General features: G+C 46.1%; 1 protein-coding gene across 1 annotated transcript; it reads right to left on the reverse strand.

The window, feature by feature from the left end:
• Positions 1 to 19: 19 nt before the first annotated feature.
• On the reverse strand, positions 20 to 26,916 carry LOC115176730 (tyrosine-protein phosphatase non-receptor type 23). Its single transcript, XM_029736958.1, has 23 exons — positions 26,571 to 26,916; positions 14,065 to 14,139; positions 13,818 to 13,945; positions 9,152 to 9,228; positions 8,986 to 9,035; positions 8,675 to 8,806; positions 8,481 to 8,561; positions 8,117 to 8,248; positions 7,972 to 8,019; positions 7,780 to 7,836; positions 7,582 to 7,640; positions 7,304 to 7,383; positions 7,024 to 7,204; positions 6,759 to 6,904; positions 6,344 to 6,664; positions 6,109 to 6,263; positions 5,822 to 5,973; positions 3,092 to 5,570; positions 2,612 to 2,796; positions 2,408 to 2,512; positions 2,133 to 2,271; positions 1,832 to 1,948; positions 20 to 1,189 (listed from the first exon to the last, which is right to left on the reverse strand). Exons 1-23 carry the CDS (start codon positions 26,652 to 26,654, stop codon positions 572 to 574), a joined length of 5,601 nt encoding a protein of 1,866 aa, XP_029592818.1. The 5' UTR covers positions 26,655 to 26,916; the 3' UTR covers positions 20 to 571.
• Positions 26,917 to 26,934: the final 18 nt, after the last annotated feature.

The raw sequence follows: 26,934 nt of genomic DNA on the forward strand, positions 1-26,934 counted from the left end.
TAAAATACAGTAGTCAAAACCATGCCAACCTAAATTTATTCAAGATATATTTACAGTGTTAATGAAAGACAAGAAAAATGTTAAGACGTGCTGATTCTGCTCTATGTATGCTGTTAACATAACGAGAGCCTTCGTCTGCAACCTCCTCCCTGGCCCAGAGCGACCAGCTGTAAGAGGGAACCATAGACACTGCTGCTAGGAGTGCATGCTGGGATTGTAGTGGTGCTGAGTGGCCAGCTCTGAAGCAGGGAGTGAAGAACAGACCCATCTGGTACAGTTAGACATACAGGAAAAGAAAAGACAAGTGCAGTGATTTGGTCCCAGAAGCACAGCCAGGCCACCAGGCGGAATGTAGGACACCTGAAGTGTCCCTAAAGCGACAAAGGCCCAGGTTCAAACCAACCCCTAGCCCCTAAGCACTTCTAGTTGTGATTCTTGGAGTTTCCACCATTTGAGTCATTTTGGTTCATTAGCTAAGAATCCGAGAATCAAGAAGAACTAGTTCTAAAGGCTACAGGTCAGTTTGACACGGCTATGAAGTGAGAGAGAAAGAGGGCATCGTGGCTGTGTTTCAGTTCTTATTGAGGCTCCAGAGGGGGTCGAGGTTGCTCAGGGGGTCGTCTCCCCCCTCCTCGTGGGGCCCCTGGTGGAGGCCCTGGCCCTCGGCAGGCTGCAGGAAGCTCTGCTTAGTGACACGGTGCTTCCCCTTGCACCCACCACCCTCCATGGAGAAGGCCTCGGGAGTCAGAGAGGCCAGCAGCTCCAGAGAGTTCAGGGCCGGGCCAGCGGGAGGGGCTGGATCAGGGGTCATCTCTGGGACCGCATGGTTATTGGCTGTGGGGGGAGAGGAAGGGGCGGTGGTATCCACACCATTGGGTGGTAGGGACTGAACCTTCTCTGGGGAGGAGAGTGGGGGACTGAGGGAGGAGGGTTGGGTCCCGTTGGGAGAGGGGTCCCGGGCGGGGGTGGCGGCTGGCTCTAGCTCTCTATCCAAGGGCAGGCCGGTGGGGGGAGTGAAGGGTTGGTCCTCTAGACCAGAGGGGGCACCAATGTCAAGGACAGGGTCCATGGCTGGGTCAGTGGCACTGGGGGGCCGGATGCTGAGTTTGGCGATGGTGGCCTGAATGGAGCTGATGGTCATGTCACCTCCCAGAACGATGTCCTGTTGGGACTCCTGGCGAGAGTAAGGCTACAGGGAGAAGACAACCAGACAATATTTAGACAGGAGGGAGCAGTAGTGTAGCATAGAAAGGTTGGTTGTTAAGCAGCAAAACAGACAGGGTTGGCTTAGATTGTTGACAACATGTAAACTATACTTAGTCTCCAATGTTTATTGAAAACATAAATAAATGTGCACAATGAACACTTGTCTCATACATCGTTACAGTTGTTGGTTAGCTAGCTAGCAAATGTTTTGACATATTAGCATTGACATGAAATCAGTCAAAACACATGATATCAATATACCATGTCCATGATAAATATACCATGATAAAACTAGCTGACACGAGTCACGATTCCCCACATTGCAGTTTCTTGTCATTGTTGGTAGCTATCTTGCCATCCAGAATCACAACAACTCATGGAATTCTTGTGAACATGGTTTTCGTGACGTTGTCAGCTAACCCATCTATAGGGACTCTCAATTTTAGCTTACATCGAGTACCACCAAAATCTAAGCAAATACAAATAGTTTTTCGACTCACTTTTCAATAGGACCATATTTACGACCTCAAATCACCACTACTCACTTATCCATTCAAGTGTCTGAGACCCTAAAGCCTGAATGCCAAAAGGATGTAAAACTGTCTCAGTGAGAGACTGGGCTCACCTTGGTGGTAGCAGTGCTGGGTATCTTGCTGCAGGGGGCGGTAGGGAGGTAGCCGTGTCTCTGGAGGACCTGCTCAGCGTGTTTCAGCACCGCTTCGTAACAGAACTTCAGGTGGAGCTGCGGACAGACACCAAAAAGAGGAGGACCTTGAAGAGCCATCACACCAACAAACATTGACTCAATGCACTGGGAAAGTGACATGAGCTTTTACTAGAGAACTTGCCTATGTGACGTCACTCTTGTGAGACTACACAATTAACCTCTTGTAAAGCATGAGCTTGTTAGGTGTGTGTGTTCTTACCTTCTCCTGCAGCATGTTCTTCCTCTGCTGCCTCATCTTCTTGACCAGTAGAGGTAGGTCAGGGATGCTGTTCCCTGCCTCCAGCTCCTGTACCGCTGCATACAGCAGACAGAGGGCGCCAGTACGCCCCACGCCAGAGCTGAGGTCATGGAGAGAGACCGGGTTAGTGTCAACACACACACACACACACACACACACACACACACACACACACACGGTTTTGATGAATCATCATGATGTTTGGTGATAGTAATAAAATGGCATGTGTGTATTACCTGCAGTGCACAACAATAGGTGTGTGTAAGGGCCTCTGGTGCAGGTAGTATCCATGAACCTCCTGGATGAAGCAGATTAGATTGCTCTTGCTCTCAGGAAGACCCCTGGGGGGAGAAAGAGAGAGAGAGAGAAATGCTATTCGTTAGCCAGATATTAATTTCCACGCATACAGTGGTTAATCAGTTGTTACTGTGTGGTCTCACAGCTCAGGCCAGGAGGTGAACTGCAGGTGTATGACGGTGCGTTTGAGGCTCTGGTCAAGGTATTGCAGGCCAATCATTCGCTCCACATGGGTGGGCGTGGTCTTCTGCGTAGTCAGGGTGACTGTGATTGGTCCTTGAGCAAGCTGCTGGCCGCGTTCTGTCGGGAAATAGCGCAAAACCTTTCCCTACGAAAACACAGTAAAGAAACCGACTAAGAGTTGGGGTTCTCAATAAATTACAATGGGTCAATCAAAATATGGACTGAACTTCAAATGAAATAATGTGTTTTCACAGACGTTTATGTCAATAGTCTGGAAGTAAATAAACCATCTAATCAAAGTTCTGCCTTATCCAATTCCTTACCTACCTTTTATCCCTTCTTGGGTAAAAACCAAACAGGTGGTACATCTACCACAGTAGTAAGCCTTTATAAGCGACCCCGAGAATGACCCATTCCTTCTCCCCTGAGTGTGTTCATACCTTATCTAACTCCTGCTCTGAGACCAGCATGACCACCAGCGAAACCTTCTGCTCCCACACCATGAGCCAGAAGTCGGCGGCCGTGCCCGACAGCGGCGCCTGCGTGGCGATGAGGCGCGGGCAGTAGGGCGACAGCTCCTCCACAAAGCTGCCGTTGATGTAGTCGTCCTTGCCCGAGCGCAGCAGCACGCGGTTACAGTCGTAGGGCATAACGTCCTGGTGGCGGTTCTTCATGGTGTAGCAGCGAGCGATGGCAATGGACAGCTGCCTGGCGTCCCTCTCCTGCCCCTCCTGGAGCTCCTTCCAGCGGGCATCCAGCGGCGACAGACCACCTTCGTCCACCGACGGGCGCTCCAGAGACTCCACGGCTGACCGGAAGCGTTCGAGTTCGCTGCAGAGGCGGGCTACGCGTTCGGGGGCTTGGTACGGGTCGCCCTGGATCAGCCGGACGCCCTGGGAGCTCTTCTTGCGGCGCTCCCCATCCTGAGGGTCAGCCTTGGTGGGTTGGAGGACATTGGCGGGGGCCTTGGGGCCACCAGGCTGGCTCTCTGGGCTGGAGGAGAGCAGGTCGTCTGTGATGGAGTTCTGGTGCGGGAAGAGGGAGGTGGAGGGGGATGAGGAGGAAGGGAGAGAGGGTGGACCGCCAGGGGTGGGGGCCGGGGAGGGCCTCTGGGGAGCCAGGCCTAGTGAAGAGGGGCCTGGGGAGGGAGAAGGGGAGGGCGAGGGAAGGATGACGTTAGGTCGAAGGGCCACTGCAGGAGCTCCAGCAGTTGGTGGAATCATGTGCTGGGGAGGGGGCCGAGGTTGGCCCATAGAGGTAGGCTGTGGTGGGGCTCCAGGAGAGCCGTTCACACCTGGAGGAGTAGGGTACATGGTGGGGGTCATGGGGGCTACAGGCTGGGGAGCCTGGGACTGTTGGGGGGCTGATTGAGGCATTATAGGAGGCTGGTAGCCCTGTGGTAACTGGGGCTGGTAGACATGTTGGGGGGGTTGACCAGGGTGGGGCATCTGGGGCCCCTGAGGTGGGAGGGGGCCCCTGGGCAGGTAAGCCTGAGGGAGGTGGACATGATGGGACTGGGAAGCAGGGGGCATGGGCTGGTGCAGGCCAGGGGGCATGGGCTGGCTGGTGGGGGGCAGGTAAGGCTGGGAAACTGGGGGCATCGGCTGGCTGTTAGGGGGCATCTGCTGATGAGGGCCAGGGTGCATTTGCTGGGCGTTGGGATGCATTTGTTGTTGTTGGGGAGGTAGCATCTGCTGATGAGGATGCGGGGGCATCTGTTGGTTGGCAGGTTGCATGTATGGTTGGGAGACAGGGGGCATGGGCTGGGAAGTGGGGGGCATCTGTGGGTGAGGGCCCCTTGGGATCATGTGTGAGGGCTGTTGGGGCAGGTAGCCCTGCTGAGGGTGTTGAGGCTGATAGCCCTGTGGTAACTGGGGCTGGTAGCCATGCTGGGGCTGGGGCTGACCAGGATATGGCTGCTGATACTGGGGGGGCATGGGTGGCCGGGGCTGGTGCTGGGGGGGCATGTACTGTGGGTAACCCTGCTGGGCCTGGGGAGGGGGTCGGGGTCCGGGCATAGCCCTAGGGGCAGACTGGTAGCCAGGGGGCAGCTGCCCAGGAGGGTGTTGGTACTGCTGCTGTGGATGTTGGTGTGGCACCTGGCTGGGCGCTTGCATGGGCACCCCAGGCTGGGGCATGTACTGTGGGAACACACCCATCTGTGGGGGAACAGCGTAGCCTGCAGAGACAGTAGGTGGTACAGGGTGGCGTGGGGCTGAGTTATAACTGGGGATGGGGGTCTGGATACTATCTACTGTAGTAGTGGAGGGACGGAAAGGGGCACGGGCAGGCCTGACTCCCCCAGTTTGGGGGGCTTGCGGCTGGGGAGGGCCATAGCCAGAAACAGGGGTCTGCTGGGGGGGTAGCTGAGTGAAGGGTCCGCGAGGGAAACCCTGGGCGGGGAGTGGGCCGGGGAACTGGGGCGGGCGAAGGTTTGGGGGGAACTGAGTGGTATAGAGCGGTGCCCCAGGCGCCCCTGGCCAGGGTAACGAAGCATTGCCACCCAAGTTGGCACCAGGAAGGAAAGCCTCAGGTCCCGGGCGAAGGGAGGGGTGGTCGGGGGGTAGACTACGGAGCTCGTCAGGCAGGTCTCCTCCCAGGCTCAGTATAGCAGCGTTGATCTGGGCTAGCTCGGCATCCTCCAGACTAGAACAGGCAGAGTCCACGTCTGAGCCCACCTTGGACCCCAGGGACGGTTTGGCTGCCGTGGGCCGAGAAGGGGGATTCTTCTGGGTCTCCCTGTCCAGCACGGCCTTCCTCTCCTCCTCCCTGCCCTGACACAGAGTCTTAGCTCTCTCCAGCAGGCGGGAGGACTTGGTCTCCAGGTCCTCGTAGAACTCCTTCCCCTCCTGGGACTTCTTCATCAGGTCCTCGTAAGCCTCGTAGGACGCCACCAGGGTCTGCACCGTGCCGTTCCACCTGAGAGCGAGAGAAAGGAAGGAGAAGAGGAAGAGAAAGGGAGTGGTGAGAACTTCTTCAGTAACAATGACATGAGGCTAGTGCTTTATGTATCTAGTGTTTCCAGTGGACATTTGTCTGCTCCGATATGTTTGTGTATTCTGATTCCCTATATTGGCCCCCTCCCTATGGCCTTGGACTGGAACAGCGTCAAAGTCCTTTGACCAATAGTGCTGGTGTCCTACTAAAATCCTTCCCAGGCCCTTCCTCACTTGTGTTCCGTCTCGGCGAGGCCCTTGCGGACCGAGGCGTATTGCACGTTGGCTTCCGTCAGCGCCTTGAGGATGTTCTCCTGGGCAGACAGATTCTGGTCGATGTACACCTTCACCTGCTCATACTTCTTCAACTGCTCCTCAAACAACCTCTATAGGGAGGGAGAGAGGGAGGTGGGGAGAGAGGGAGGTGGGGAGAGAGAGGCAAATGTTACATATAGTGTGTTAAGAGGCATGCGTTAGTCTAGAAGTTCATGAAGATCAAACCCACACACAATGTCCTGTACCTTCATGTCAGTGCGCTCAGTAGTGACCAGGGAGGAAGTGATGTCGTCCTGCTGGATGAGGTCACGCAGCTGTTTCTCCAGGGTGCTCCTCTGGTCCCTCATCTCCTGCACCTTACCCAGGATCCTCTTCATGCACTGCAGCCCCGCCACCTCCTCTGTAGGAACACACACACATATAGATTTAGAAATACACTCCAAATGACACCATAACTCTTTTCCACTTTCCTATACCCACCCTGGTTGAGTTGGGGCCTCGGCAGGGCGTCTCTCAGGGCATCCAGTGGTCCCCCCAGCAGTCTCAGGTTACTGATGTGCAGGTTCATGGCTCTGTGCAGCTCTGTGTTGGTGAAGCTGGCCTTCTCATGGGCCTCCATGTACTTCTCCAGGTCCCTGCGGATCTCAGCCAGGGTCTGGGCATGTGCCTGGGGGTACAGCTCCGCCGCGGGGCCTCCTCCTGCCGCCTCTTGCAGCGCCCGCACCCCGGCCTCGTCCTCCTCCAGCACGTCCCGGATCTCCCTCAGAGACGCCTCCACGTCCGTGAACACACCAGACAGGACTAGACGGAGAGAGACATAGGGATAGTACCGAAAGGCTTGTGTGCATATGTGTGTGTGACGTGTGTATGTGTGTGTCCCAGGCCAACCACTCACCCTGCATGGACTGAATGAGGCTCTTGACGGTGTCTGGTCTGACACTGAGCGCAGCACACTTCTCCATCAGTACAGGGGGGATGTGACTGTACATGTCCAGGTTATCTACTGAGTCTGGCTCCAGACCCAGAGAGTCCATAAACTGCCTGTAAACCCAGAGCTAGATCAGTAACCACACAAAGTCACTATATTAAATCATAAAAGGCGTACCTAGACGGCACAAATACACACACAGCCCCTCCGACTCTCCTACTGTCCGACTCACTCTAGAGTCTCATTCCTGCTGTCTATCTTGGCCATGATGTCCCGTAGCAACTTTGCCTTCTCTTCGCTGTAGAGAGAGGAGGCCTCGTGGGCAGCCATGGGCACCAGCTTGGCAAACAGGTCTGGTCCTGTGACACTGGGATCAGTTGGGTTCACGGGCAAGGCCTTCACCAGGGGGGCACCTAGAGAGGACATGATGACAATGAAAATCCAAATATAGTATATGAAATGCAGGAGAGGTTGTGTGTGAGGATAGGTCATAGGTCAGGGTTCAATGTTACCTTTGACGGAAGCAAGAGTCTCCAACAAGGGGACAGTCTCATGGTAGATGAAGTCATTGTCTTTCTTGGCAGAGTTGAACCTACAAGGGACGGGGGGTAATGAATAGCAAAATAAAAAAAGAGGACGGATCAGAGAGAACCACTTCAGCCAGAGCGCCACTGTTTGAGTGACAGAGTGTGGCAGAGTGTGTGTGACTGTCCACATCCCAAAGGGTAAAGATTGTACCAACCTACCCACAATCATAAGTGAATATACAGTAGGGAATATAGCTGCTTACTTTCCCCCTATCACGTCCATGGTGAACTTCAAGGCCTCCTGCACACTGTCCGGCTGACCCTGTTCATAGAGATTAAGGGAAAGGAGCATAAAGACAGTTACTTTGTTATTGTAAGCTTGATAACAGATACAAAAGAAACCATTTCAGAATGCCAAATCAAAAAGGTTACACACAGAGTCAATTGGAAGGTGACTGTACCTTGGCCAACTTGATGGCTTCACTGAGTTTGTCTAAGGAGCTCTGCAGGTAAGCCAGCTGTTAAAAACACAAAAACACACAGCTTTAGAAAAATAGGTGTATAAGGAGAGACATTGGTATGCATGCAGAGGAATGGAGGTATGCAGAGGAAGATACACGGGGGGAGTAGGGATAGTCAAGAAGGTGACATACCCGCTCTCCATATTTCTGTTGCTCCTCAGCCTGCTTCCCCATATGCAGCTGAAAATAAATGTTATTCAATAACAGAGTATCCGTAAACCAAATTGAGAACAAATTCGCAATTCACTCCCTCACAACTGTCCTGTCTCACACTCACATGGGCGATGGAAGCAAAGTAGGAGATCTTCATCTGTACCAGTTTCTTCCAGTCCTTCTGGATCTTACCCAGCATGGAGGCTGTGTCAGAGTTCTCCAGAGCCCTGCATGCCTCCTTATAGTAGTCCACCACCTGCACCAGGCCAACAACAGAACAGCCGCACACCTGAGTCATACTCATTAGCGCAAATCGTAGCAAAACGTTTTGCAACAGAAAACAATTTGCATTTTCTTATTGGACAAGTTCAGTTAGTCCCTCCCCGTTTGATGCCTATTGAGAATGACCGTGCTCTACGGCAACTGAGGTCTAGAGGGTGTTATCGTGCCCTGCTACTACGTCTTGTGTTGAGAGGAGAGAGATTTACCTGAGCACTGATGCGGGCTACAAGGAAACTCTTCCTGTTGTCCAGCATGGACTTCTCCAGGAGACACTCCTGAGCCTGACCCTGAATGGAGACAAATAACCACGATGAAGTGTGTGTGTGTATGTATGTGTGTGCATGCTTGTGAGAACACGTGCATGTGCGCAAGTGTGTGTGTGTGTGTGTGAGATAGTTACCAGCATGAGGTTGATGTTGAGGTTAAGGATCTGGTGACTCATGTCCACGCTGAAGTTGTGGCTGAAGTGGTCCCTCAGGTAGGAGAAGGCCCCCGCGGAGCACTGGAAGTGTGTACATGACACCTTCATCCCCTAGAGGGAGAGAGAAAGGGGAAGGGAGACAGAAGGGAGTGAAGATGGAAGCGAGAGAAATAGACAAAGGGACATATTGAGTTTCAGAAAGAGGAGGGCAACACAATGGATGTCAGTGTGAGATGTCATGGAGAGAGAAGTTGACGGGGTAGAGATAGACGGCCATTGTTTCTGCCCACCTCTTCGGACACCCTGTTATCCATGGCTCCCAACATGGAGTGGAGAGCACCTACAGAGAAGACAACATTATGGCAATCAGAACATAGCTGTTTGACGGATGGTTTTGCCCTCAGTGCTGATCTAAGGTCAGTTTTACAACTACACCATTCAAATGGTTCAACTCACCCAGGTTGTAGAGGATGCAGGCTTGCTCATAGCTGATGTCATCATGAGTGACTGTTTTTCCAGAAAATATTTCTGTCCTGGTAAGAGAGATGAAATTGTTGACACCCAGTTTTGCATACATGAGGGTGTGGTGTGGGTCTAACGTTGAAGTCAGAAGTTTACATACACCTTAGCCAAATAAATTTAAACTCAGTTTTTTACAATTCCTGACATTTAATCCTGGTAAAAATTCCCTGTCTTAGGTCATTTAGGATCACCACTTTATTTTAAGAATGTGAAATGATTTTACTGCTTGTATGAGTTACTTGATGTGGAATAGAGTTCAATGTAGTCATAGCTCTACGTAGTACTGTGCACCTCCCATAGTCTGTTCTGGACTTGGGGACTGTGAAGAGACCTCAGGTGGCATGTCTTGTGGGGTATGCATAGGTATCCAAGCTGTGTGCTAATAGTTTAATTTAAACAGACAGCTTGGTGCATTCAACATGTCAATACTTCTCACAAATACAAATAGAGATGAAGTCAATCTGTCCTCTACTTTGAGCCAGGTGAGACTGACATGCACATTATTAATGTTAACTCTCCGTGTACATTTACGAGCCAGCTGTGCTGCCCTGTTCTGGGCCAAATGTAATTTTCCTAAGTCCCTCTTTGTAGCACCTAACCAGATGACTGGACAGTAGTCTAGGGCCTGTAGGACCTGCCTTGATGATAGCATTGTTAAGAAGCTGAGCAGTGCTTTATTATGGACAGACCTCTCCCCATCTTAGTTACTGTTGCGTCAATATGTTTTGACCATGACAGTTTACAATCCAAGGATACTCCAAGCAGCTTAGTCTCCTCAACTTGCTCAATTTCCACATTATTCATTAGTTGAGGTTTAGGGTTAAGTGAATGATTTGTCCCAAATACAATGCTTTTAGTTTTTGAAATATTTAGGACCAACTGCTTTCTTGCCACCCATTCTGAAACTGACTGCAGCTCTGTGTTAAACACTGCAGTGATTTCACTTGCTGTGGTTGCTGACGTGCATAGTGTTGAGTCATCAGCATACATGGACAAACAGGCTTGACTCAGAGCCAGCGGCAGGTCATTAGTAAAGATTGAATAGTAAGGGGCCTGTGTTCTGTTATACAGGTAACTCTCGATCCACCATATAGCAGGGGATGTAAAGCCATAACACCAATGCTCCATCTAAGCTGCGCGCGTGTAGCCCCGGAACTGCCGCGCAGAAAAACCAGCCCACAGAGAGAAGCACGAGAGCAGCGGCCACCAACCGGTCAATCTCCAAGACATTCCTAGTCGATCGCCAAACATTTCTGTAAAAAACCCAACGATAAAGCCTTGTGTTCCTATTTGTTTTGATTTAGTCTTGGGCTGTTGGTGGTAGGTGCACTTGATTCAGCTGCCCTGCGCGCCGGGTAGGCGAGCTGTTGCCATTCTGAACCATTGCATCTGTCTGAAAGTAAAAAATCTGCCTTCCCTGCGGACCCAGAGAGCAAATGAAGTGCGCTATAGGCCTACCGCTGGCCAATCGGATGGCTCAGATGGCCGTGTCTGCAGTAAGGTAGCACGGCATAAATGAAAGCCACAGAAAGTTGATACTGTGACATTTCTAAAAATGTCAAACTATGAGTAGAGAGAGACTGTTAGCGAATACAGCAAAGAGATGCTGTTTTTATGACTGAGTTCATGTTTAAGTTCTTACTCAGCACTGTCAACACTTTGTACTCAACACTTTTATAAGCCATAAAATGCGCGTCGTTCCTATTTCCACTCAGCGCTACAACAAGCACTGCAGTAGTAATGAATAAGTAGGAAAGTGTATCTATAGGCTTGCGTTGTTATTATTAGCGGCTTGGGTCTTTTTTAATTTCGAGGAATATTACACTTTCTCTGTTCAACATGACTTTGTGCATGAGGCAGAAATAATGCGGTGCGAGTCGAGTTTTGCCAGCTGGAAGATGGTGTCCCTTTTTGGTCAGTGTCAGTGGAGGAAAGGGAGAGCGGAGGGATGTTGAGAGGCGGACCCTCAGTCTGCTGCTCTCTCCCTCCGCTGAGACTGACCATCAGATGCAGGCACCATCAGCCCCCCCCCAAAATGTTTAAATGTATTTTTTTTTAATTGCCTGAACAACAATGCATTGGCAGGGCAATTCAAGCAAAGCCAATATGCAGTGATAATGGATTGGGCCTATAACTTACTGCACAAACCTCATTGCTACAGAACTGTTTTTAATTGATTGTTGCATTGGCTTACATTTTTTTAAAGTCATGTTTAAAAAAAGAGTTGTAGATCTCAGCTTGCATTTTGACTCACTGATCTTGACTCAGACAACGTTGGTGACCACTGTTCTAGAGTTTTCCCTGTTAACACTATCAACATTTCCATTTACCGTGGAAATTGTGATCAAATCAACGCAATATTACCAAAACAAAACAAACTATGCAAGAGATTTTGTTGTAGGCAGAATGCATCATAGTATGATTCTATTGCATTGGCACGCACTACTCAGCCCGTACTCTACACAGACAGGTGCGGTATAAACAATCAGAGCTGCAGTAGACCTATATGCAAATAGATCATTGCCATATATGGATATGTGCCATTTACTTTGAACTGGACTGCGTTTGCAGCATGAGCGGTCGTGAGTAGATGCGCTTCATTTGAGGTCAAAGTAAGAGCTGCTGTAGCCACGTGTGCACATTTTGTTCATATCCTTTGCTAGTTAGTGAGTTATTAGCCCAGTTATAGATCATTTGTGGTCAACAATAGGGGAATGATTGCTTCCTACAACAGCACAAAACATATACATTTCTAGACGTCTTTGAAAAGCGAGTCAGGTAAAGAGCTTTTTTTATGTCTTAAAGGGGCAGTGTTGTATTTTGAGACAGGCTTGAATAAGCTAAGTAGCCAATAGGCAGAGGGTAGAATAATTTGTCTGATTCTCTGTAATAATGGTATGGGAATAATAATGTATTTTATTTTGTAAAGTGGTTTCTTGCATCAAACACAATAACATTTTCAGTCACCTCCTTGTCTGAAGGACAAGTGGATAAACAGGTTGATGTCAAGCCCTGCACTTTTTTTCAAAAGTCTCATGGAATGTAGGCCTACATTGAACACCACACATTGGCTGCTATGTTAGGCTGAATGACAGAACAGCCGTTTCCATGTTAAAATGTTATGGGATGCATTTTCTCCATTGTTTTGATGTTAGGCTACTCTGGTTGGCCTACATTATGATCAAATAGCCACAGTAGCCTACTTAGCCACTGTTAAAACTGTAACTTAAAGCGGGTACAGCCTCCGTGTTAACAGTAAACGCGTGCTGGAAGTTGCACAGAATTTTCACAACGTTCAGGTTTACGTTAAGCAGACCTGAAATTTGCTCAGTGCCGGAAAAAAATTGAGGGAACATTACATAACGCATACGCTTTTCCAGCAGCAGATTATTACAGATAATTTCAAAAGTTGCACTGAAGACTAACAAACAGGTCCCACAATCTGTTTATTACTTATTATTTTATTAGCCAATCATCAGTCATTTGTGTAAGTGGCGTACATGTTGAATGCCCCTCCCTATAAGCGTTTTGAAAATGTTCATTTGTTTATCGTGAAATAGCACTGTATCTGGTCAAACACTATTTTGTTCCAAAAGTTTACTAAGGGTTGGTAACAGGCTGATTGGTCGGCTGTTTTAGCCAGTAAAGGGTGCTTTGCTATTCTTGGGGAGCAGAATGACTTTTGCTTCCCTCCAGGTCTGAGTGCACACACTTTCCTGTAGGCTTAAATTGAAAAGATGGCAAATAGGGGCGGCAGTATCGTCCGCTATCATCCTCAGTAATTTTCCATCCAAGTTGTCAGAACCAGGTGGCTTGTCATTGTTGATAGACAACAATATGTGTTTCACCTCTTCCACACTGACTTTACAGAATTACATTGCTTGTCTTTCATTATTTGGTCAGTTATGCATGGATGTGTAGTGTCAGTGTTTGTTGTTGGCATGTCATGCCGAAGTTTGTTAATCTTGCCAATGAAAAAACGATTTAAGTAGTTGGCAATATCGGTGGGTTTTGTGATGAATGAGCCATCTGATTCAATGAAGGATGGAGCCGAGTTCACCCAAAATGTAATGTAAAGTGATCCAAACCTTTTTACCATCATTCATCTTTGTTTCATAGTAACTGTTTTTCCAGAAAATATTTCTGTCCTGGTAAGAGAATGAATTTGGCAACACACGGTATTGCATACCTGAGGGTGTGGTGTGTGACTACGCATATGGTAGGGAGAGCTTATGAAAGTGTGTGTGTGTATTCGCTCACACTTTATTTGGATAGTCCAGATTGTAGATGCTCTGTAGATATCTGTTCATAAGCAACTGCTTGCTGGGGTTACAGTTAGGGATGGTTCAGAATAAGGGTAAGAGTTAAAGTTAGGGCTAGGGTTAAGTTTAGGGTTAGGATAAGGGTTAATGTTAGGGTTAGTAGATAGTCTGTCGAACATCTACAGATGGACTATCCAAATAAAGTGTTACCTTGTGTTCTTCTGGTCTTTCCGTAGCTGTCTGTGGTAGAGTTTATGAAAGCAAGTGTGTGTATGATAAGGATCTCATGGGTAAGTGTGTAAATATAGGGGTCCTATGTGTACTTCATTGCCTCATACCATGAGATGGGTACTGCTGCTTCCTGCCCAGGCCCCAGAGGCACACGGCTCTGGAGATAGTGCAGCTGCCCAAAGTACTTCCTCAAAATGCTGCAGCCCTCAAAGTCCCGCGTCACATTCACCGCACCCTGCCACAAACACTTACTTATTATATGATAGAAAGACAGCGCAGTATATGACCTACATTACAAATAAATCACAACATATGACATTTGCGTAGCACAAGTCGCTCAGTCCCAGTTCATACCTGTCTCAGTGTCTCCAGCTTCTTCAGCTGTTCATTATAGCTGTCTGGATTCTCCCCATAGTTCTTCAGGATGAACTGAAAGGACAGAGGGAAAGCAGATTAGAGGGGCCATTGGGAGCACAGCAAATAACCTTTATTTTAACCAATAAGGTCTATTCATTCAATCAGAAATAGATTTACAGTACCAGTCAAAAGTTTGGACACAACTACTCATTCAAGGGTTTTTCTTTATTTTTACTATTTTCTACATTGTAGAATCATAATGAAGACATCAAAAGTATGAAATAACACATATGGAATCATGTAGTAAGCAAAAAAAAGTGTTAAACAAATCAAAATATATTTTATATTTGAGATTCTTCAAAGTAGCCACCCTTTGCCTTGATGACAGCTTTGCACACTCTTGGCATTCTCTCAACCAGCTTCATGAGGTAGTCACCTGGAATGCATTTCAAATAACAGGTGTGCCTTGTTAAAAGTTAATTTGTGGAATTTTCCTTTCCTTCTTAATGTGTGTGAGCCAATCAGTTGTGTTGTGACAAGGTACAGAAGATAGCCCTATTTGGTAAAAGACCAAGTCCATATTATGGCAAGAACAGCTCAAATAAGCAAAGGGAAATGACAGTTCATCATTACTTTAAGACATGAAGGTCAGTCAATCCGGAAAATGTTACAAACGGAATGTTTCTTCAAGTGCAGTCGCAAAAACAATCAAGCACTATGATGAAACTGGCACTCATGAGGATCGCCACAGGAAAGGAAGACCCAGAGTTACCTCTGCTGCAGAGGATAAGTTCATTAGAGTTACCAGCCTCAGAAATTGCAGCCCAAATAAATGCTTCACAGAGTTCAAGTAACATACACATCTCAACATCAACTGTTCAGAGGAGACTGTATGAAATCAGGCCTTCGTGGTCAAATTGCCACAAAGAAACCACCATTACAGGACACCAATAAGAAGAAGAGACTTGCTTGGGCCAAGGGACATTATACCGGTGGAAATCTGTCCTTTGCTCTGAAATTTGAGATTTTTGGTTCCAACCACGGTCTTTGTGAGACGCAGAGTAGGTCTACAGAGTTGACTAGAGGAAAATGTAGGCCTATAAGAAGCACAACAAACTTCTTCTTGAATGGATGATCTCCGCATGTGTGGCTCCCACCGTGAAGCATGGAGGAGGTGGTGTTGAGGTGCTTTGCTGGTGACACTGTCAGTGATTTATTTAGAATGCAAAGGCACACTTAACCAGCATGGCTACCACAGCATTCTGCAGCGATATGCCATCCCATCTGGTTTGCGCTTACTGTTTTTCAACAGGGCAATGAACCAAAACACACCTCCAGGCTGTGTTAGGGCTATTTGACCAAGGAAAGTGATGAAGTGCTGCATCAGATGACCTGGCCTCCACAATCACCCGACCTCAACCCAATTGAGATGGTTTGGGATGAGTGCGACCGCAGAGTGAAGGACAAGCAGCCAACAAGTGCTCAGCATATGTGGGAACTCCTTCAAAACTGTTCGAAAAGCGTTCCAGGTGACTACCTCACGATACTGGTCGAGAGAATGCCAAGTGTGCAAAGCTGTCATCAAGGCAAAGGATGGCTACTTTGAAGAATCTAAAATATATTTTGATTTGTTTAACACTTTTTTGGTTACTACATTGTTCCACTTTTATTTACATTTTAGTCATTTAGCAGACACTCTTATCCAGAGCGACTTACAGTAGTGAATGCATACATTTCATACAATTTCTTTCTGTGCTGGCCCCCCGTGGGAATCGAACCCACAACCCTGGCGTTGCAAACACCATGCTCTACCAACTGAGCTATCAAGGAGGCCCATGACTACATGATTCCACATGTGTTATTTCATAGTTTTAATGTCTTCAGTATTATTCTACAATGTAGAAAATAATAAACATAAAGAAAAATCCTGGAATGAGTAGGTGTGTCCAAACTTTTGACTGGTACTGTAGATTTGGAGGAACTTTATTGTCCCACCACTAGAACATTCAATTAGGCCTAGAGAGTTGAATAGAGGAAAATGTAGGCCTATAAGAAGCACAACAAACTTAATGGCCCTCACATTGTCAAAAGAATCCTGGGGAGAACCCTGCAGGCTTGTACATAAATATTTAGGTGTGTCCACATCGCTCATGGCCTGAGAGAGTCCATGGATTTGTGTAGGGTGGGGGGTGTATGACTATAGTGCATTCAAGCAATGGTAATTCTATGTTTACCCACACACCATTCATATAGAAAACCTATAGTACATAGTACCTGCATAGATGGTTGATGATTTTATTAGGCATAATTGTTGGACGATTCCAGAGTTTAAAACATGTTGTTTGTTCTACTGCAAGGGTCGTGGAAATTCAAAAAAAAAAAATCCGGTCCCTTTTTGGCAACCAATTGACTATCAAATCAGTCAGACCATGTTAAAACGGGTTTTTTTTGCATTCACGTCTGAGATAAAAGGCTGACCCACAGTTGCTGCCAATCCTATTGGTACTACAATAATAGAGGTGGAACATACTGTGTGTCCATAGGCTACAACAGATCATCAGTGGAATTCACACAAAAAGCCATTGCCTCACAACATCACAACAGATAGAAAGACTTTATAGGAAGTTCATATTTGTCATTAGGGTCAAAGGTGTCAGGATGGAGATGAGGCAATTATCAGAAGAAAGGTGAGGACACAACACTTCACCTGACAAGACTGAATTCAAACATTACACTGTTGATTTTAAGTGCATTTTACATTTACTGTACTTTTCACAGCATTTGTTGATAACGAAATCTGGAAATATTCAGTAACATAATAATAATGCATATTTGAGGTTTTTTATTTATTTATTTCACCTTTATTTAACCAGGTAGGCAAGTTGAGAACAAGTTCTCATTTACAATTGCGACCTGGCCAAGATAAAGCAAAGCAGTTCGACAACATACAAAAACACAGAGTTACACATGGAGTAAAACAACATACAATCAATGATGCAGTAGAAAAAAATAAGACTATATACAATGTGAGCAAATGATGTGAGATAATGGAGGTAAAGGCAAAAAAATGCCATGGTGGCAAAGTAAATAAAGTATGGCAAGAAAAACACTGGAATGGTAGATTTGTAGTTTGAAGAAAGTTAAAAGTTAAAATATAAATAATATGGTGCAAAGGAGCAAAATAAATAAAATAAATAAATACAGTAGGGGAAAAGGTAGTAGTTTGGGCTCAATTAAAGATGGGCTGTGTACAGGTGCAGAGATCTGTGAGCTGCTCTGACAGCTGGTTGATGCTATATAAAACAAAATAAAACAAAATCATTACAAGGGTTTGAATGAGAGGTCAAACTGGTTTCTCCAAGTGGCCACACATCTCTCCAAACATTGTTCCAGCAGGATCCAGCACAAATTTAGCACTAACATTCATAATGAATCCATAATCCAATCCAATTAATCCATGCAATAAAAAAAAAAGAATAAGTCTGCGCCTATTGTGTGGACAAAGGAAAGGAATCTGATCGCCCAGACAGTCAGTGTTTTATACATTTTTGTTGGTCTTCGTTAGCTTAAAGCCGGGATTCCACGTTAGACCAATCCATGTTAGATCTACGTTATAGCCAGAGGAGGCTGGTGGGAGGAGATATAGGAGGAAGGGCTCATTGTATTGGCTGAAATAGAATATTGGAACGGAGTCCAATATGTGGTTTCCATATATTTTATGTGTTTGATACCGTTCCATTTATTCCATTACAATGAGCCTGTCCTCCTATAGCTCCTCCCACCAGCCTCCTCAGGTTATAGCACGCTTGACATAAAAGTTATTCCCGATTGAGCCAACATTAACAGCTTTTACAGTGAATGAGATCTGGCGAACGTCTGGGAAAATACCTTTAAAAGCTTGCTCCATTCCTCCAACTTTCCACTCTAGCTGCCCTGTTCACTCTGCCAAATACACTATAACACCAATCAAGGGTTCAACGCATCTAATGGTGTCTGCATACAAGGACCACAGGGGAAGAGGGGAGCCATGCGAATCATCGCCATGGTCAACAGAGACCGATCCACGTCTCTGTACTGAGACCCAGGAGCTGGAAGGGGACATCCACCTCAGCTGACCACCATGAACGAGTGCATCTACAGGAATATGTACAGGTCGCGGTAAGTACTGCTGGCTGACGCCTCATGGAGGACCTACAGGGACAGCACCCAGACGCAGCTGTGTTCCTGATGGAGACACACCTCTTCCCTGCCACAGCCGCTACCACTACGCCAGACCATTCCGCACTGAGGAGGGCGCCGGAGGTGGATCTCCAGGACTACATCTACAGAGAGCCTGTTCAGGAGGACGCCTTCCGCTCCTACAAGATGATGGTCTACCCCCGGCTGGTGCTGCAGACAGACATGTTTGAGGTGACACAGAGCTACGGTGACACTGTCAGGGTTCCATCCGATGTGTGTAAGATCATGCAGGTGAAAGAAGCTGAGAAATGGAGCAGGACCAACGAGCAGCTGGTCCTCGATAGAAGTTTCTGGGAATTCAGAGTTTATCTCATGCCCAATGTCGATAAAGTTTTACAGAAATTAGGAATACAGAAAACTCCTTGGGAGCATTTACTCGGTTAAAAGTTGGATATTGAGAATCAAAATGCAAGATTTCTGGGACTACAGGGTAAATCCATTTGAATACCATTTCACACCACCCCCTTTGATTTGAAACCTTCCATACATACAGTGCATTTGGAAAGTATTCAGACCCCTTCACTTTTCCACATTTTGTTACGTTACAGCCTTATTCTAAAATGGAATTTAAAAAAAAGTATAATTCTCAATCTACACACAATACACCATTATGACAAAGCAAAAACAGGTTTTTTGAAATTGTAGCAAATGTATAAAAAAATGAAATATCATGTTTACATAAGTATTCAGACCTTTTACAGTACTTTGTTGAAACATCTTTGGCAGTGATTACAGACTCGAGTCTTCTTGGGTATGACACTACAAGCTTGGCACACCTGTATTTAGGGAGTTCCTCCCATTCTTCTCTGCAGATCCTCTCAAGCTCTGTCAGGTTGGATGGGGAGCGTCCCTGCACAGCTATTTTCAGGTCTCTCCAGAGATGTTCGATCGGGTTCAAGTCCAGGCTCTGACTGGGCCCCTCAATGACATTCAGAAACTTGTCCCGAAGCCACTCCTGCATTGTCTTGGCCGTATGATTAGGGTCTTTGTCCTGTTGGAAGGTTAACCTTCGCCCCAGTCTGAGGTCCTGAGCGCTCTGGAGCAGGTTTTCATCAAGGATCTCTCTGTACTTTGCTCCGTTCATCTTTCCCTCGATCCTGACATGTCTCCCTGTCCCTGCCGCTGAAAAACATCCCCACAGCATGATGCTGCCACCACCATGCTTCACCGTAGGGATGGTGACAGGTTTCCTCCAGAAGTGACACTTGGCATTCAGGCCAAAGTGTTCAATCTTGGTTTCATCAGACCAGAGAATCTTGTTTCTCATGGTCTGAGAGTCCTTTAGGTGCCTTTTGGCAAACTCCAAGCGGGCTGTCATGTGCCTTTTACTGAGGAGTGGCTTCCGTCTTGCCACTCTACCATAAAGGCCTGATTACAATTGCAGTAATCCAATCCTTCTCCTGGAGGTATGCTGGGTGTGCAGGCTTCTGTTCCAGCCCAGCACTAACACACCTGATTTAACTTACCAAACCTAATGAGTTGATAATAATGTGTATTATTGCTGGACTGGAATAGAAGCATGCTCACCCAGTAGATCAGAGAGTGGAGCAAGGTTGGCCACCTCTGGTATGGACTTTTTTGTACACCTGAAATGATGCTTTAGTAATAATAGCCTAATTACTAAGATGTGTAACCTTTACAAACAAGTTAGATTATTTGTACTTTTGAAATTATATTCTGATTCATTCAATGTTGATTCGTTGAAGTGAAGTGTTTAAACTTGTTTTAATTGTTAACTTAAAAACATTATTCAAGATGAACTACAGTAATGCCAATGTTCATTCATCACAGATCACAATTCTACAATAAAGGTGTGAACGGGATCTGTCTCTAATTTATCTGTGTTTCTGTGTTGCTTTCTTAAATGAACATGACCTTTTTGTCCAGTTGTGAGCTCTCCAATTTAAAGTGATACCAGTAGATAATGTTTGAGGCTAACCATGAGCATGATTTTTTACATGATTTTTCTGACCTGAAATTGTTTAGTGCAAATCCAACCCTTATGTTCTAGGTACAGTACTGTACATGAAAATAAGGAGCCAGCCAATTGTAGACAATTTTGGACCCCCTTGTGGCCCCCCTAAATGTGGAGTATAAAATAATTTTTACATAACTAACCTATTCCTCCTGCGGGGGAATAGGTTTTGTCGTGCCCTCTTCACGACTGTCTTGGTGTGCTTGCACCATGGAGGGTTGTTGGTGATGTGGACACCAAGGAACTTCTCAACCTGCTCCACTACAGCCCTGTCGATGACAATGGGGGCGTGCTCGGTCCTCCTTTTCCTGTAGTCCACAATCATCTCCCTTGTCTTGATCACGTTGAGGAAGAGGTTGTTGTCCTGGCACCACACGGTCAGGTCTCTGACCTCCTCCCTATAGGCTATCTCATCGTTGTTGGTGATCAGGCCTACCACTGTTGTGTCATCGGCAAACTTAATGATTGTGTTGGAGTCGTGCCTGGCCATGCAGTCATGAGTGAACAGGGAGTACAGGAGGGGACTGAGCACGCACCCCTGAGGGGCCCCCATGGTGAGGATCAGCGTGGCGGATATGTTGTTACCTACTTAGCTTAGTGATGGTCCTTAGCTTAGTGATGAGCTTAGAGGGCACTTTGGTGTTGAACGCTGAGCTGTAGTCAATGAACAGCATTCTCACATAGGTGTTCCTTTTGTCCAGGTGTGAAACGGCAGTGTGGAGTGCATCATCTGTGGATCTGTTGAGGCGGTATGCAAATTGGAGTGGGTCTAGGGTTTCTGGGATAATGGTGTTGATGTGAGCCATGACCAGCCTTTCAAAGCACTTCGTGGCTACAGACGTGAGTGCTACGGGTCGGTAGTCATTTAGGCAGGTTACCTTAGTGTTCTTGGGCACAGGGACTATGGTGGTCTGCTTGAAACATGTTTGTATTACAGACTCAGACAGGGAGAAGTTGAAAATGTCAGTGAAGACACTTGCCAGTTGGACAGCGCATGCTCTGAGTACACGTCCTGGTAATTTGTCTGGTCCCGCGGCCTTGTGCATGTTGACTTGTTTAAAGGTCTTACTCACTTCGGCTACAGAGAGCGTGATCACACAGTCATCCGGAACAGCTGATGCTCTCATGCATGCTTCAGTGTTACTTGCCTCAAAGCGAGCATAGAAGTAATTTAGCTTGTCTGGTAGGCTCGTGCACTGGGCAGCTCGCAGCTGTGCTTCCCTTTGTAGTCTGTAATAGTTTGCAAGCCCGGCCACATCCGAAGAGGGTCGGAGCCGGTGTAATACGATTCAATCTTAGTCCTTTATTGATGCTTTGCCTGTTTGATGGTTCGTCGGAGGACATAACGGGATTTCTTATAAGCTTCCAGGTTCGAGTCCCACTCCTTGAAAGAAGGCAGCTCTACCCTTTAGCTCAGTGTGAATGTTGTCTGTAATCCATGGCTTCTGGTTGGGGGTATGTACGTATGGTCACTGTGGGGATGACATCATTAGTGCATTTATTGATGAAGCCAGTGACTGATGTGGTGTACTCCTCAATGCCATCGGAGGAATCCCGGAACATATTCCAGTCTGTGCTAGCAAAACAGTCCTGTAGCTTAGCATCTGCTTCATCTGACCACTTTCTTATTGACCGAGTCACTGGTGCTTCCTGCTTTAGAGAAGAAAATATAATAGATAAAGTATAGATAATAGAATAGACATGACCATTTAAGTTGAGATTCAATGGTGGGTGGACCAGTGGCCATCTTTGTGGTAGTAATTAGAAGTTAAAATGTTTATTCAATTTCAATCGTGTACCCACTGTACCAGATCAATTGCAGTGGTCTGGGGGATAGGTCCATTCTATGAAATGTATTTCTATGATTCAAATGACACCCACCCTGCACTTAAGAGTATGTTGTGTCTCAACTGATGGTGGGCACAACACAAAAACCTCAGATGATGTAAATTAGGGTCTAAGATACAACATATGTGAATATGAAAAAAATAATCTGAGTTTAAGCGTTTAGATAATTGACGTTAAAGGTTCAAATCAATTTTCATATCTACAAATTATGAAATAATTTGACAACCCTGTTTGTAAGCTTTTAAATGATATCAAACTCAACCGTTTATATTTTCCAGTGAAGAAGACATGGCTGTCTCATGGTATGGTGGGGTATGACAAATGGGTAAACTTTGAGCAGTTTTATCTTCTGAATGTTTTGGCATCGGGTTAAAAAAAAAAAAACTTTCTGACCACTTCTTTCATGGGCAAACATGTATGGAAAGTTTTGTATAAACCAAAAGGGATGCTGTCAAAAAGTGATAGAATTTAAATGGATTTACCCTAAAGTGGTTTCTATTTGCATTGAGGTCAAAGGTGACCAACGCCATGATACATGCACAGCAGTACTGTAGGTAACTATTTTTGTTAAAAAATACATGTTTAATAATCAATGATGTGTAGTTTGGAAGGATGTCTTAGTTGATCAATTTTTAGATTTTGTCAGACGGATTATTGTACAGTTATTCAAATCTGGTAAGTGGTGGACAAAATTTGAATAGTATTGACATGACTACATGACCAAAAGTATGTGGAAACCTGCTCGTCGAACATCTCATTCCAAAATCAAGGGCATTAATATGGAGTTGGTCCCCCCTTTGCTGCTATAACAGCCTCCACATTTGGGAAGGCTTTCCACTAGATGTTGTAACATTGCTGCGGGGACTTGCTTCCATTCAGCCACAAGAGCATTAGTGTGCTGACGTTGCTTACAGAGGCAGTTTGGAACTCGGTAGTGAGGGATGCAACCAAGGACAGACGATTTTTACGTGCTTCAGCACTCGGCGGTCCCGTTCTGTGAGCTTCTGTGGCCTACCACTTCGCGGCTGAGCCGTTGTTGCTCCTAGACATTTTCCCTTCATAACAGCACTTACAGTTGACCAGGGCAGCTCTAGCAGGGCAGACATTTGACGAAATGACTTGTTGGAAAGGTGGCATCCTTTGACGTTGCAACGTTGAAAGTCACTGAGCTCTTCAGTAAGGCCATTCTATTGCCAGTGTTTGTCTATGGAGATTACATGGCTGTGTGCTCGATTTTATACACCTATCAGCAACAGGTGTGGCTGAAATAGTCAAATACACTAATTTGAAGGGGTTTCCACATACATACATACATACATAATTTTGTGTGTATGTATGTATGTATGTATGTATGTATGTATGTATGTATGTATGCATGTATGTATACACACACACAGTGCATTCGGAACGTATTCAGACCCCTTAACTTTTTCCACATTTTTTACGTTACAACCTTATTCTAAAATGGATTAAATAAAACACTTTCTCAATATACACACAATACCCCATAATGACAAAGCAAAAACAGGTTTAGAATTTTTGGCTAATTTATCCAAATAAAAACAGAAATACTTTATTTACATAAGTATTCAAACCCTTTGCTATGAGACTTGAAATTGAGCTCAGGTGCATCCTGTTTCCATTGATCATCCTTGAGATGTTTTTCTACAACTTGATTGGAGTCCACCTGTGTTAATTTCAATTGATTGGACATGATTTGGAAAGGCACACACCTGTCTATATAAAGGTCCAAAAGTTGACAGTGCACATTAGAGCAAAAACCAAGCAATGAGGCCGAAGGAATTGTCCGTAGAGCTCGGAGACAAGATTGTGTTGAGGCAAAGATCTGGGGAAGGCTACCAAAATCTTTCTGCAGCATTGAAAGTCTCTAAGAACACAGTTGTTTCCTTCATTCTTAAATGGAAGAAGTTTGGAACCACCAAGACTCTTCTTAAAGCTGTCCGCCTAGCCAAACTGAGCAATCGGGGGAGAAGGGTCAGGGAGGTAACCAAGAACACGATGGTCACTCTGACAGAGCTCCAGAGTTCCTCTGTGGAGATGGGAGAACCTTCCAGAGGACAACCATCTCTGCAGCCAGACGGAAGCCACTCCTCAGTAAGAGGCACATGACAGCCCGCTTGAAGTTTGCCAAAAGGCACCTAAAGGACTCTCAGACCATGAGAAACAAGATTCTCTGGTCTGATGAAACCAAGATTGAACACTTTGGCCTGAATGTCAAGAGTCACGTCTGGAGGAAACCTGGCACCATCCCTACGGTGAAGCATGGTGGTGGCAGAATCATGCTGTGGGGATGTTTTTCAGCGGCAGAGACAGGGAGACTAGTCAAGATCGAGGGAAAGATGAACGGAGCAAAGTACACAGATCCTTGATGAAAACCTGCTCAGGACCTCAGACTGGGGGCGAAGGTTCACCTTCCAACTGGACAACGACCCTAAGCACACAGCCAAGACAACGCAGGAGTGGCTTTGAAATGTCCTTGACTGGCCCAGTCAGAGCCCGGACTTGAACCTGATAGAACATCTCTGGAGAGACCTGAATCTGCAGAGAAGAATGGTAGAAACTCCCCAAATACAGGTGTGCCAAGCTTGTAGTGTCATACCTAAGAAAACCCGAGGCTGTAATCACTGCCAAAGGTGCTTCAACAAAGTACTGAGTAAAGGGTCTGAATACTTATGGAAATGTGATATTCAAGTTTTTTTTTCATACATTTGCAAAAATGTCTAAACCCGTTTTTGCTTTGTAATTTTGGGGTATTGTGTGTAGATTGAGTGAAAAAAAATATGATCCATTTTAGAATAAGGCTGTAACTTAACAAAATATGGAAAAAGTCAAGGGGTCTGAATAGTTTCTGAATGCACTGTTCATGCATTACATGTAATCTGCTCAATTTTAACCTGGATGACAAATACACGATCAATCTGTTTTAACATTGAATCCGAATCTTATCAACATTCCCTGTTGGCTGGACTGGGAGGGGTTGGCCTCCAAATGGCTCTGGAGCAATCCCATCATGCCCTGCTGTGGTAAGTATTCTCCGGTCAGTGATGAGCCTCTCTAATAAGCAGCTACTTATAGTCAGACTCACTGGAGCCACAGTCTGTAGGTAAACAAGACCATTATTTGTCCTTATCACAAGCCACACACACACACTCCAACATAATATCTGTCTTCAACAAAATATATTTGTCAGCCATAGCCAAATAAATCACACAGGACAGAAATTGTCCTGTTAACAAACTCCAGCTGCACTGCTAGTGTAACAGTATAGCTTCCGTCCCTCTCCTCACCCCTACCTGGGCTTGAACCAGGGACCCTCTGCACACATCAACAACTGCCTCCCACGAAGCATCGTTATCCATCGCTCCACAAAAGCCGCGGCCCTTGCAGAGTAAGGGGAACAACTACTTCAAGGTCTCGGAGCGAGTGACGTCACCGGTTGAAACGCTATTAGAGTGCACCCCGCCAACTAGCTAGCCATTTCACACCGGTTACACTAGCCTAAACAATGGAACTCTATTATTCTCTCTTCATTCCTCTCTGGGCTGTCTTTCTCCTTCTTTCCAATCCTTTTCCATTGACTGTTATCCTTCATGTCCTTTCCAGATAAAATCTGTCGCTGCTATACTAAAAATCGTAACTGTCATTGACAAACGTTGCTAGAAAATTGATCTGGGACTAAGGCAGCAAAAAAGAAGGACCAGAGAGGGCAAAAGTCCTCTAGTAATATCTGGAGCATGAGGCGGAGGAGGAAGAAAGGAGATTGGATAGTAAGGCATAAGATGTAATTGTGGTGGTTGTGTTACTTTACAATATTTCTCAATAAATATTGTGAGGGAGAATTTCCTCAGATATATGTTCTGATGACTAGGGCAGAGTTTTCCCTGGCCGGATCTGATGACCAGAAAAAACTCCTGGCTCTACTATGACCCTTCACCTAACGTTACTCTGCTGTTCTCTAATTTTAACTCATTCCAGCACTAATTTCTGAATGTCTTGGCTATTTTTCCCCATGTCCCCCCCCCCTTAATGACAACTGACAGGGGTGTGAACATACAGGATTCCAACCTGCCAGACTTGCCTCTATATCAAAGCAAACTGGTTCAGGGTGCATGTGACAATGACATTATTTTAAAGACGATTTATTTGTTGTGACTGGGGTATCTGACACATTAACTACATGTTGACATAAATAGCTAACTAATTATCAACTTAGCTAGCTAACTGTAAACAAAGGCGATTGTCATGGCTGACACAGCTAACCCGATACTAGCTAGCTAACTACCTTTACTTGATGCGTCAGGCTAATAACAGTCTAGATGTGCTCGATACTTATGATTATTTTACGTAATCCTTGTCTGCTTGACTTCCGATCTCAACTGCCCGACAGTGCCCTGTTGTCCCACTCCCTCACCCATCTCACCTGCTTCACCGACGGGCTGAACTCGAACTCCCCTGCCTCTTTCAGATCCAGCCAGATCATTGGCATACGGGGGACCGCCTCCATCGCGGCCAGCGACTGAACCGAGCCTGAGTTAAAGTGACTTCTATTTAAATATCACTTCAGCAGTTTTGAATTCAGCGGATTTCTAACTATATTGTTTCTTATAATCCCCAAACAACTGTGTCATGTCTCCATTTACACTTCAACAGGAAACGATGGATGCTAAGGGACGTGACGCCAGAAGGAATGTTCCAGTGCGCAAATGTTTATGGGAAATGTAGTTCACTATATTAGATCAGACTGGTTGTTTCACCAGAGGTTTGAATTTGAAACATCTAGCTAT

The sequence above is a fragment of the Salmo trutta genome, chromosome 37 (assembly GCF_901001165.1).
Source record: "Salmo trutta chromosome 37, fSalTru1.1, whole genome shotgun sequence".
Taxonomy (NCBI): Eukaryota; Metazoa; Chordata; class Actinopteri; order Salmoniformes; family Salmonidae; genus Salmo; species Salmo trutta.

What these genes read in the sequence shown, in the direction of transcription:
- LOC115176730 (XM_029736958.1), bottom strand. Translation starts at nt 26,654, where the DNA reads ATGGAGGCGGTCCCCCGTATGCCAATGATCTGGCTGGATCTGAAAGAG. An exon ending in AACAGAAATATGGAGAGCGG is followed by an intron (nt 7,837 to 7,971) that starts GTATGTCACCTT and finishes TGTTTTTAACAG; the next exon opens with CTGGCTTACCTGCAGAGCTC. An exon ending in CCTATTGTTGTGCACTGCAG is followed by an intron (nt 2,272 to 2,407) that starts GTAATACACACA and finishes CCATGACCTCAG; the next exon opens with CTCTGGCGTGGGGCGTACTG.